This window comes from Coffea arabica, chromosome 6e (assembly GCF_036785885.1).
Source record: "Coffea arabica cultivar ET-39 chromosome 6e, Coffea Arabica ET-39 HiFi, whole genome shotgun sequence".
In the NCBI taxonomy this organism is placed as follows: domain Eukaryota; kingdom Viridiplantae; phylum Streptophyta; class Magnoliopsida; order Gentianales; family Rubiaceae; genus Coffea; species Coffea arabica.
In genome coordinates this window covers 24,490,583-24,503,385 of record NC_092321.1, presented here as the reverse complement: position 1 = coordinate 24,503,385, position 12,803 = coordinate 24,490,583, and the positions used below count along the sequence as shown (strand labels likewise).

General features: G+C 38.1%; 2 protein-coding genes across 4 annotated transcripts; both read right to left on the bottom strand.

The window, feature by feature from the left end:
- Nucleotides 1-1,191: 1,191 nt before the first annotated feature.
- Nucleotides 1,192-4,611, bottom strand: LOC113695485 (E2F transcription factor-like E2FE). The gene is made up of 11 exons (XM_027214603.2): nt 4,364-4,611; nt 4,130-4,197; nt 3,889-3,941; nt 3,659-3,736; nt 3,505-3,558; nt 3,300-3,411; nt 3,115-3,185; nt 2,943-3,015; nt 2,795-2,856; nt 2,165-2,576; nt 1,192-1,575 (listed from the first exon to the last, which is right to left on the bottom strand). Exons 1-11 carry the CDS (start codon nt 4,492-4,494, stop codon nt 1,487-1,489), a joined length of 1,203 nt encoding a protein of 400 aa, XP_027070404.1. The 5' UTR covers nt 4,495-4,611; the 3' UTR covers nt 1,192-1,486.
- A 1,718-nt stretch (nt 4,612-6,329) lies between these two features.
- Nucleotides 6,330-10,873, bottom strand: LOC113694942 (pentatricopeptide repeat-containing protein At1g74900, mitochondrial-like). Of its 3 annotated transcripts, none has more exons than XM_027213868.2 (4): nt 9,240-10,873; nt 8,375-8,480; nt 7,621-7,697; nt 6,330-7,096 (listed from the first exon to the last, which is right to left on the bottom strand). In XM_027213868.2, the coding sequence occupies exon 1, from the start codon at nt 10,737-10,739 to the stop codon at nt 9,264-9,266; it is 1,476 nt and encodes a 491-aa protein (XP_027069669.1). In that variant the 5' UTR covers nt 10,740-10,873; the 3' UTR covers nt 6,330-7,096; nt 7,621-7,697; nt 8,375-8,480; nt 9,240-9,263. The 3 variants fall into 3 exon arrangements, with proteins under 3 accessions (XP_027069669.1, XP_027069667.1, XP_027069666.1); XM_027213866.2 differs by having other exon boundaries at nt 7,602-7,697; nt 8,375-8,469; XM_027213865.2 differs by having other exon boundaries at nt 8,375-8,469.
- Nucleotides 10,874-12,803: the final 1,930 nt, after the last annotated feature.

Below are 12,803 nucleotides of genomic sequence, written 5' to 3'. Positions count from 1 at the left end.
GAATAATCCTCCACTAAAGTTGCAGATAACCAAATAGAGATGCATTGTTACAATCTGAGAAGCTCCAGCCTTATTTCATAGCTGCCCTTCTCATATAATTGGAAACTCCTTAATGAGACTTAGTAGAAGAGACAAATCGATGAAAGAGGAAAACATTTATCTTTGTTAAAAAAAACTGCTGGAACTTTGGCAGTTGGCTAGAGGCTAAAGTTTTCTTTTTCTTTTCTTTTTTTTTTTTTTTGATGATTGTGGTAGTATGGCACTCATAGATACATCTGGAGAAGATGACTTACCTCTAGCAGTTCCTAGGAACACCTTCATCATCATGCTTCACATTTTACTATAACTAAAAGAATACACCTCTTTGTCTAGATTAATCATGTGCTTACTAATTTTCCGAACAAAGTAACTACAGGTCCCTGTAAAAGGCTCTCCCTTTGCTTGTTTATTTGAGCCCCACTATAAACTATAACACAAAACAAGAGTTACCTCCACATAGCTAGCCAGATGATGACATACCACGACTGAATAATGATAGTCCAGACCAACTGTACTTACAATATTTTGCCAGAAGTAAACAAAAATGGTGACGATTCAATTAAATTCAAGTGGACATTCATTTATGCTCTTATGAGTTCGTATATGAATCCAACTTGCAGAACCAAATATTTTTTTTATAATATACTCAACGAGTTGTTGAGTGTCCACCAGCAATCTTTGAAACAGTGCTTCCAGATTTTGTCAAAAGTCTTTCCTTAGAGGTCCGTATTTTACTTTCTCTAAGCACGTATTGACTTTCCAGACATCATCGATTAGATTCTGTAAATCTTAAGTTAGAATGTTCATCAAAGCATTTTCTAGGGTTGTATACTTTGAAGGACTCAGCTTAGAAGAACTTCTGATCCAAAGAAAACAACTCAAGCTTCAGCCTTTAAGCTCCTTTCCACATTGATAATATAGACAAATAGATAAAATTAACACCTTACAACAGTTCTGAAAACTACAGCTGAGTGATCTCTTCAAAATTAAGTGCTTTCTGCTTTAAATCCACAAATGAAAAGTTGGGTGAAGAGTTAGCGTTTCAGAGATGAGCATAATCAAAAGTCGGACCTTGATAAATGACTATTAAGTGGTGCACTGAACATGGCCAAGATTAAACTAAAGCTAACACCAAACAGACATAAATAAATATTGAGCATATGGAGCATCATTCTAGTGATGTATTATTGAAAAAAATATTGAATTTGAGTTTACAGGGTGTAAAGCTAACACCAAACAGACATAAAGCAGTAAAAGCTAGATGAAGAAGAGTATATGGATCTTCACTCTGGTAATGTATTATTGAAATCAATATTGAATTTGAGTTTTACAGAGTGTAAACTTTGTGGCTGATGCATGGAGATTATCTACTCTGCCATGAAATGAATCTCAGAGCTTAGTTGCCGTGCTTTGTGAATACAAGTAATGACTATACAAAAAGCAAGTTTTAGGAGATCAGTTGTATCGGGTTCTCAGCAACTTCAGTGTACCAAGATTTCCAAGCTTCCACATAATGTGCAAAAAGATCTCTCAAAGCTGAAACATTAGAAGCACCAAAATTCTATTAGTAATGAATCACATCAGGCTCCTTTAGGGCATAATGCACAAAAGGTACATACCTACCATCATTAAGTTATTCAGATCCTATCATTTTTTAATTGAAATCTGATCGACAATATGAAGGCTGTATAGCAAACTGGTAAACAGACAATCTCGAAAACTGAAATTTATGACTGGGTGAATGATAGTACTTTTTTTTGAGCAAATATGAGGTCTTGAACCCAGGACCTCCTACTTATAATCCCTCCTACTTGAAGAACAGGATGCAGACACAAAAGGGACAGGTCGCTTAACACAAGGCAATAGACTATAGGAAGTAACAATCATTGTAAAACGTAATCTGTATGTAGAGAAGTATCAATGTAAGAATAACATCTAAGTAATCACCTAAGCATAGAATTCTAGTCGAAACATGTAACTATCCAACACACCAAACAGCACAAAATGGAGAAACTGGAAAAGAGAACAACTGCACATTTAAAACTGTTACTGGAATGCCCCATTTATAGGTTTCCTGAAGGCTTATACAATCAAATGTACCTTATTGTGTGATCAAGCATAATACCTTGATTATGGTACTGAGGGCGATAAGTAGCTGTTAGACTTTCCCAATCATGACTCTGTGTTTCTTTGTTATCCTCAGAAGCTGCGACTTGTGGTGCATTCACAGGGGCAAAAGGGCCAAACCGGTAACTTTTTGTGCTGGCTCTTGAGTCGATCTGCAATTTTGGCCGAAGAACCTCATCTTCCAAAGCCTCACGTTTTACTTGTGCTTTAAGTTGTACCTTCATGCCCTGTTGCAATCCTCCATCCCCCACCGGTTCCACCTTACTCCTCTTAACAGTCATATTTGTCAGATCCATCCCAAATGCCCTTTTCTTAGACCCATCAATAGCTGAAGGATCAGCTCCGCTTTCAGATATACCTTTCATACCCAACCATCTAAAAGCAGGTTTTCTTGTTTCTGGATGATGTGTCTGCGCGCCATGCAAATGGCAGGTGATTAATATGTAAATGTTGCCATTAAAGCTTCACTCCAAATCCTAAGAAGTTCCATGGTCTCCAACTCATAGTTTGAAAACAGTTTAACGTTCTTGCACCAATGCTATATAAAATCTTAACCATTCTACATGACTGGGATATTTTCCTTGAGTCCTGTGCATTACTATACACATACTAGAAAAGATGGGATTACCTTCTCAATAAATTTCATTGAAGCCAACACATTGGCAATGTCATACAGCCTTCTGACTTTACCTGCAGCATATGATGGAAAACAATGTTATCATCCACATCCAGATATCTACCAAATACAATGAAAGTCAAATTGACAAGGTAATTACTTCTTGTCATTGCAGGATCCTTTCCATTCTTAAGCAATATCTTTGCAGCATCATCAAGAGAAATCATGTCCATCTACAAGAACATAAATCAATTCAGGCACCCAAAAGCTGAACAGTGTGACTGATTATGCCAGCAGGAAAGGTAAATCATTCAAGCCGTGGTTTCACTTACATCCATACAAAGGAATAGCTTAACAAAGTTTTGGGTGAGCAATGCCAAAGACTTCTCTTTCCTGTTGTCAGCTGAAGTACAGGATGATAAATTAGTCTAACAATTCCGATAGAAGTCTAGCACAAAACTGACTGCACAATAAGCAGCAGAGCATATCATACAGTTAAAGAAGCAAATAATAGTACCATATTTGGATGACTGTGGAAGCTTTGGAGCAGAAATGGGGTTGAAGTTGTGATTCTGACTTGAGTAGTTGCTAAGACTTGAGTAGGTATCGTCCTCCTCATCATCTGAAGTCTAAAAGGAGAAAATGGTACTCATATCATACAAGAGCACAAAATATAGCAGGAAACCGGAAGGAAGAAGAGTTATGAAAATGGCCAAGCATACTTTTACAGACGAAGTTCCATCATTTGCATTCTCATTCGTCATCATACCTTCTTCCTATGACACCATGAGAGCCCAGTTGAGTACCATTTTCACACAAGAAAGATTAAACATGACAAGGGGGAAAAAAAAGATAGAAGACAACCAACCAACCAACCATAAGAAGTTGCAAGGCAGAAGGAATTGCGCCAAAACCTTTCCAAGTATAGCGATTTTTGGCCTTCCTAGCAAGAACCTGAGCCGATGAAAATTCCAAGACAGCAAGGTCAGGTTTTTTTGGCCCAATTCATTTAATTTTAGAAGGCCTAGACTGAAGTATAAAAATATAGTAATACTATAAATCTAAAAAAAAAGGGGGGGAAAAAAGAAAGAAAGAAAGAGTCTTACACCAACGCTCTCCAAGACATTGACTATGTCATAGATCCGCCGCCTCTCAACACCTTAACATCATAGTAGTAGCATTAATTTTAACCGAGAGAATAAAAAATATAGAAAATTAGAAGAATCCAATCAGTAACATCTTTTACTGCTACTAATTCACATGCAGGGGAAAATTAACAAACATAAAAAAAGGAAAATGGCGAAGGAAGTAAGTGAAAATTGGAGAAGAGAAGCAAGGGGTACCTACCCAAACGAGCAGCGGCGTCGTCAAGCCCTATAGTCTCGACACCTTCCCTATCGTATAATCTCAAGAAACTGCATTATTGCATTCAAGATACATGTATCAGACATTTTTAGTCTGTAAAAAATGAAACACGAAAATTGATAGTATTATGCTGTAATAGAAATGAAAATTGGGCAGGGACATGAATAGTGAAGAAAAAAGAAGAAGAAGAAAAGGTAGTAGTAGTAGTAGTAGTACTTGGAACATAAGAGGCCGAGAGATTTCTGTTTACGGCAATAAATGTGTTGAGATCCACCACCACTACCACCGGCAGCGGCAGCAGCTGCTTCGGACGCTTGATTTGTTGAGGGCAGCAACTCCATTCCCATTCTTCTTCTGCTGCTGCTACTACTACTGTGCGAGTATGCGAGAGAGAAAGAGAGAGCCGTTAAGAAGAAGGGGAAAAAGAGAAGATTTTGGCGGAATTAGAAAAGGAGATCTGGGAATGAAAGGAGGGATTTTGAAAGTTCGAATGAAAGCGCCAACTCCCTTTTTTATTTTTAATTTTTTTTTTGGGGTGGGTACTAAAAATCTGAAGCCCGGCCGGCCTGTATGAGCGGAGGTTTTATTTACCATTTTGACCTTCCACAATTCCAACGTCAATTGGCGGCAATTTATCTGGTCCGCTCAGCTCTAGGGGCTGGAGCGGTTGTTAGAGCTGAGCGGTTGTTAGAACAACCGCTCCGGAAGGTGTAACACCATTTGTACATGGTGTAATATCATCTGTACAAGATGTAATAATAGAACAACAGTGAGTAACAATAGAACAATATTTTTGTGGGTCCCACACGGCGTGAAAATCGAGTTACAAGACGTGATCTGAGCCGCACAAATTTTTGAGGCCTCATCCAGGCCGTAAACTGCCTGGGACGGTTGTCTCTGACAACCGTCCAGGCCCCTCGTCCGCTCTAGCCCAGACAAGGGAATGAATACCAGGGTTGACTATGACTTGCTAACCTAACCTAACTAACGGAGCAAAGGCACGAACTGTTGTCATTAGTAACAACTGTTATGTATAATTCTACGTGAATTATTCATAAAACTTAATAATATAAATATAATTATTATATATGGGATCCACACAAATAGTTATGCTGTTCAGGAACCGTCCCTGCCCCACTCGCCTAACTAACGAACCCAATCGTTCTGAATGATATAACTTTTTTTTTTAACAACATATATTTCTATGTGAACTATTCATAAAACTTAATGACAGAAACACAATTATTATATATGGAACCCACATGAACAGTAACAAAATATCACATCTCATATTATAAAAATGTATGAAAAGTTTACATAAAATTATAAAATATTCAAAAAATGTTACACTGTTCAAAGAACCATCCCTGCCTCACTCCCCTAACTAAGGAACCCAACCATGTGGAGCTTTTCTGATTAGTATCTTTATAAAATGCTACAACTACATAATACTAATACAATTTAGAGTGCTTAATGATTAATTAATTGTGTAGTAGATCAGATAAGCAAAAAAACCTTCCAAGAAATTGCACTTATTAGTGCTCACCCTATAACAGTTGAGTTCATGGTAGTGGAGTACATTAAATTTCTAAAACTCCAAGGAACCTCCGACTTATCCTCGAACATACTGTTTGGATTATAAATTATTTGAAATAATTTTGTGAAAAAAATACTATAACATTTTTTTGATATGATATATGTGAGATAAAAAGGTGATTGGAAAATGTGTTGATGATACAAGTAAGCCAGTGTGTGTAAATAAGGTGTAAATAAAATATAATTTTTTACAATCCAAACACAGGTACATGTATGTCAAATCTAGATGACAAATTCTTATCTCCTTTTGAGGAGGAGGAAAGGGGTAATAGTTAAGTAGTTTTTATGATAGAAGACAGTTTTATTGAAACTAGAAACGTATGTTACATTTAGGAATATGATCAAATATCACATTCCACGTTATTCTATCCACTAAATTTTAATGTTTTTTCCATTCAAAATCCACAAAGTATAACACCAACATACTTACCAATCAGTACAATTTTCAATTGACATGCATTTGGACTCCCATTATATTGGTGGAATTAGGCGCCAAACCTTTTTTGTTAATTATTGTTAATTAACTTCACTATTCAATCTTACTCGATTTTACAACGTTTCCATGAATATGTACATGCAAATGGGATCCACCTAAAAGGAGTGATCGTTTTAGTATAAACCTTTACAATTTTTTTTTTCAAACAAAATTTTCAATAATGAAGTGTGAACACAAGGGCAGCTTGTCAACAAAATAAATAGGAGTACAAACTTAAAGCAACCCCCAAGGAAGGAGGAGGTTTCATCAATGTTGCTTGAGAGTTGCTCTTTTGTTCCTTGGCCTTCTTAAAAACCAGATGGATAAGCTCATGTCCTGTATTACTTTCCAATGACTCTGGAAATGTTTCACATTGGTTACTAACTTCACATTGAGATCCTTGCTATCTTGAAAGTCCTGCATGTAGCATAGGATATCTGCACTATGTTGTTCACGGTTTCACTTACTATAGGATCATGTTGACGATCTCTAGTACACCCTTCATCTGTGGTTCAGTTATGAGAAATACAGGAGCATGCAGTTTAAGAATGCAAGATGATCACTAAACGTAGATCACTACAACCCCTGAAGCAAAATCCAACAGCCCAATTCAACTTGAATTATGCCCAGCAGGTTTCAGACACCAGAGGGGACCTCGTAGCATCTCCTTGAACAACTGCACCAGGCCCCTGCATGAATCACTGGACATTATCGTTCTTATCACCTGCTGTATATTCTCTTTGTTTGACTACTTTGAACCTCACTGTAGCAAGCAAGTGTATATGCATTCTCTCTTGCAATTGACTTTGCAATCCACCAGGTACTGAAATCAACTTTCTTGAGCTCAAGATACTTGAAGCATCACACTTAAACAGCCTCTGAGAAATAGTAATGCAAAAGATCAGAGGGACTTGATCAATTGGGGCATAAATCCTCAATTCTTCAAATCTTGAGAGATGATCACAATTAAATAATAAAAAACTAAAATGAACTACAAAATGCATACTTAAAGAAATGGAGAAACAAATAAGGACTTATCAAGAGTGTGACCCAAGGGACGAAGACCTTTTCATAGGTTTTATTGATCTCAGATGTCCATAATGAGAATCACATCTCTTAGAACTTGTACAAGGGAAATATACTGGCGTTGGTACGTTTGACATGGGCAAATAAAAACAGAATTTGTTCCAAGAATAACAATCAAGTGATCAAGAAATAGAATGGTAAGCACCCCTATTTTGATACATTATACAAACTACAGTGAAATAGGATCAGACACTAGTCTGGGATAAAGATACCAGTATCCTGCAAGTTGGCAAAAGGTACTATCATTTGCATCACAAAAGGAATAGTCCAGGTTTTGCATTCCAATCAGTACAGTACCTTCCAGGTTTTCACCTACCTAAGCAAAGCTGAGCAATATGGTGGCAATCTGGAAAGCCATATTTTCACTTCCATCTTCAACTCCTCAGCTAAAAGCTGACATGTACCAAGAATTTCACAACTTAGTCCAGTGACAAACACCAACTCAAGTACTTCATAGATAGAATAAACGACATATACAATACCACGTACAACTTCTGATATGGATGATAAAGCAACTGTTGATTTCTTAACTGAGACAGTAATAAGATGGAATAACCCCTGTATTAACTACTTCTATAAGAATATTGCAAACATTGAAAATGTAGCAAAATGCCCAGGTACACCACTGTGGTCTATGATCAAGCGCTTCCTGTAGGCTTTAGACCATTAGTTTTCTGCAGCCTGCGTATAAACTTGGCATTTTACCGTCTGTAACTCCATCCTTCACTGGATCATTATCTCCAAGAGGATATTAACATGATCTATATCTTCTTCTTTCTTTAAGTTCTTTATTGACTGGATGGTACAAAAGCAAAGAATGAGAATCTTACAAATTGATTGCCTATTTTCTTCGCAATTTTGACTTACTAGCAATTGTGATAGAGTAAAACAAAAGCATGCATGTTCTTAAGTTAATGCAATCAGCAATAGGTATGTTCCTCCCTTGCTCCAGAACTGTAAGGCCAATCCTTCATTAGGTACTTCCCACTCCAAAAAACACAAAGCAAATGGACTCCAAATGCAGAAGAGAGTACCCACGTTAAAGAATATAAAGGAAAGAACAGAAGTACCTAAAGCAGAAACAATCATCAAAAGGTTTGCAAAAGTTCCACCTTGCCCTTCCTTTCGCCGGCACAATTCCATCATTTACTGAATACTTCCTCTCCTATTCTCAGTCTCAAGAAGAAAAGCTGAATTAGATAACTAGTAGTATGGAGAAACAAGTTTCTGTTTCTTGAATTAAGCTGAATTAGATAAGACAGAAACATAAGCACAAACAGGATGTCCCACTGATAGACTCATTTCTCAAGGTCCCAACCTTTAACTGGCTCACAGGAAAAATGCTAACAATTCATGTAAAATGTTACAATTATAGACCTTTGTTAATCCAATCTTGAGAAAGAAGCCTAGTAAGCAAATAGTCATAAAGGAAAATTTTGTTTCTGCAGATATGATATATTGACACAAAGGTGATTGTGGCAACAGTCAAGTGAAAGAAATTCTCCAAATGCAAACCAATGCAACCCAAAAAAAAAGGTGCTATCGAATATAAAACCATCTATTTCCAAGAATATAAGCTTCAAAACAATATGTCCAGCACGCCCAGAACTGGAAAACAATCCTATTTATAAATACAGTTTGCCACAAGGAATTGACCCAACCAAAGAAGCAAAAGCTCGCATTTTCAACAATTTGATCATTGATAGTTCCAAAGTTCAGTCTAAATATCTCGCTCCAAGACATGAATGTAACAAATTGTCTTTTATCTGGCACTGCTACTGTCATAGAACACAATAATTAGTTTTCAGTTCGAAAATTAAGCTGAAGTTTCATCAAATCCTAAACCTCAAGTATATCAACTGAAGAAAATGCAGAAGACAAACTTGCATGCCAATGGAAAAGGTTGGACCATTGCAATCTTTAAAGCAAACATACTTTGCCTGAGGTAATGCAACACAATCATAGTCTGAAATGACGAGGAAGCCGGCCAGATCCGCTTTGCAGTCGCAAAATCTCTCTAGCAAATTCTTGATTACCCGTAAGCAAAAGCCCATTCAGAATGCGGTTGAAAGTAAACCTTCGAGGCAGAAATCCTCTGTCAATCATTTCTATCAACAACTTTCCTGCCACCACCAAATCATCGGATTTCTTTCTGACAAACATTGCACTGATCAAGATGTTATAAGTATCTAAGTTAGGTAAGCAATGCCCACTACCCATTTTCTCAAACAATTCGAAGGCCTTCGCAAATTCTCCATCATCACAATAATATCGAATTACAAGATTGTATGTCTGAACATTAGGCTCACACTCATCTTCTTTCATCTTGTCCATATACTCAACTGCCCTGTCCATTTTACCGACATGACACAAACCTCTAATGAGCACATTATAAGTAGTGACATTAGGTAAATAGCCCTTCCGCAACATCTCATCAAACACCAAAATTGCATTTTCCACATTGTCTTTCTTACATAAAACTTGAATCAGAGCATTGTAAGTTGCTACTGAGGGAAGCACTCCAGCTCCAACCATCTCATCAAACAGCTTACGGGACCTCTCAACCTCACCTGCAACACCAAAACCGTGAACCATAGTAGTATAAGTCACCACATCAATCTCACATTTTCTCCTCTTCATTTGCAAGAAAAACTCCCAAGCTTCCTTCGTTTGCCCTGCTCTAAAGAAACCTTTAAGAATTATATTATAAGTCATCACATTTGGCTCCAATCCTCTCTCTACCATTTCCTTCAAAATTTCCAAGGCCTTTGGCGTTCGCTTCATTATACAATACCCATTAGCGAGAATGTTATAACTAATCATATCAACTCTAAACTTCCTCCTAAACACCTTAAACAGATTATAGGCTATTTCAGCCTGCTTCGCCTTACAGAGCACATCAAGAAAAGAATTGAACGAAGTCAAATCCTGAGGATAACCATGTTTATGCATTGACAAGAAAAGGTCAACCGCCTTATCAGCTTTGCCAGAAGCCACATACCTTTCGAGGATGATGGCGAAGGTTTTCGGGCCAGGACCGAGCTTTATAGTCCGCATTTGAGCCACAAGGGCCCATAGGGTCTTGTAATCCCGCATTCTGGCAGCAATGTCGATGGCGTGGTCGAATGCGGTGGCGGAGTGGGTGTAAGAGAGATGGGAGTCGAGGGCTTTGAAGAACTGGAGAGCTTTCGGGCCATGGTTCCACAGGCGTTTGAGAATCGTGTGGACAAGCTCAGGGGTCCATTGCACAAGGGTGGGTAAATTTTGAGTCAAAATTTCTGGGTTTGTCTTGAGAACGTGGTTGGTTATGGAGGTAACGTCCACCTCCGCCACTGCCGGTGGTGGCGGAGGGGCTATGTGCGGTTTCAGAGGGGTTTTTGCAGAGGAGAAATCGGGGAACTTGGGGCCTATCGCTGTTTTGTGTAGTTTTAACATAATTTAAATTAGCAAGACGGTGGCAGAAGAGACCGCAAAACGCCACCGTTCTATCATGCTGCTAAAGGAAATGGACGACGGTGGCGACACTGGCGGGCAGTGGCAAGCGGGGAGCTTCCGCCGGTGGCAGAAGATATAAACATAAAAAATGAAGAGGGGAAAAAAAGGAAGAAAATGGAAAGATTTCATACAAAGTCCTTCACATTTTCAAATTATCCATGTTTAGCCCTTATATTTTGAAAGTAGTGCATTTCAATCCCCAACATTAACGGAGCTGCATATTTTTTTTCACACGGTAACAATTTATTCGTTGAAAAGGAAAATGATTAGCAGAAATTTTGAATTTCAACACAGGCATTTCATCAAACATCAGCAGCCCGCGCTCCACTTTCCCCCCAAACCCACCCACCCTTCCTCCGCCGCCCTCCGCCCCTCATCCCCCTAAAACCACCCCATCCCCGCCCCAGAAGTACGTGCATTCCACACTGACTATGTGTGAGAGCATGAAAGTATAAAACTAGTAAAAAAGATACATTGGGAAAATGGCGAGCAAAGAGACATGTAGACAAGATGATGCGGATACGGGCGCACAACAACTCCAACCTTGGGTCAAGGACCCTTTGATCAACATTGGTGGTCCGATGACAAGATCAAGAACCAAGAAGGTGAAGGAAGCTTTACGAGCCTTGATCATTCACCATACAAGCAAGGAGCAAGCTAGGTTTGAAGATTCGATGGACCATGAAGTTACTTTGTTCACTTGTACGTTTGAAGCGAAGGAATGATCTCATACTTGTTAGCTTAGTTGGTAGTTGTTTTAAGACTGTCTAGTTTAGTAGTTGTTAGGCGTTTAGTATTTTATTACTTATTGGGCCTTATCGGAAAGCCTTAAAGAGCTGGCTCTTTAAGCTCTTTGTGCGGACCGAATTTCTTCCAGGTTTATGTGGGCCGGATTTTTGCCCTAGTTTTAGCCTATAAAAGGCACCTCTTGTAAGAGTAAAGGACAGAATATTACAACCAGAAATCGTGAGGAATTTTCCTTCAAGTTCTTAATCGAACTTACTCTTGAATTCTTGAGTTCATAGCTTATGATTCAAATCAGACTTTATCGATTAGCTTGTTCCCTAATCGTGGTGTCGCTTCATCCATCCTTATTTGCTTAAGGTTGCTGGTTACCTTTGTGTGTCAGAGGTCTTGAGTTCATGAGAACAATCGAGTTCAATTTCTGTTGGGAGGAAAGATCCAACTCTGATAATTACAAGGTTGGGAGGTTCTAGGAGGGTCTTCCCCTAGGGTTGCCTATATCAGTTGGTAATCAGAGCATCAGGTTAATTCTCTTTTAATTGAAGTTGTTCATATCTTGTTAGTTTGTGTCTTTTGTCAAAAAAACAAAAAAAAAAAAAAAACTGTAGCGATTACTGTTCATCGTTACTGTTCCGAATTACTGCTCATCGTACTGTAGCGTACTGTTCACGTTACTGTTCATCCGAGTCAAAAAAAAAACTGTTTGGGTGTTGTCTTTTTGTGTTTTCTGTCCAAATTCTTGGGTTTGTTATACTTGTGTTTGGGTTGTTAGGGTTTAAAGACAAAAAAAAAAAAAAAGAGTCACGTACCTTATATTGTTTAGTGATCAAGTTGCTAGAGTATTGCTGGAATTTTCTTTTGAATATTGCTGAAATTCTGTTTTGCTTATTTCTTGAGAATTGGTTGTTGTTTCTGCAAACCCTAGACACCGCAACATAATTTGGGAAAATTCTTGTGTTTCTTGAACAAATTCTTGAAATTCTTGGACCACCAAGTCTTGTTTTGAAAATTCTTGAACAATAAACCAAGAACTCGGGTTTTCTTGGAATTGGCATAACCTTTCATCCGTTTTCTTGAACTTGCTGGTGTGATCTCAAATTGTGTTCCTTGAAGAGCCGAAAAAAAAAGGAAAAAAAAAAGAAAAACAAAACGAAAGAAAAAAAAAGAAAGAAGAGAAGGAATTGGCTCTCATACAAAGGAAATCAAGTTTCCAAAAAAATCGTGAGTTTCCAATTCTTGGTGGGTTCCCAAATCTTGATT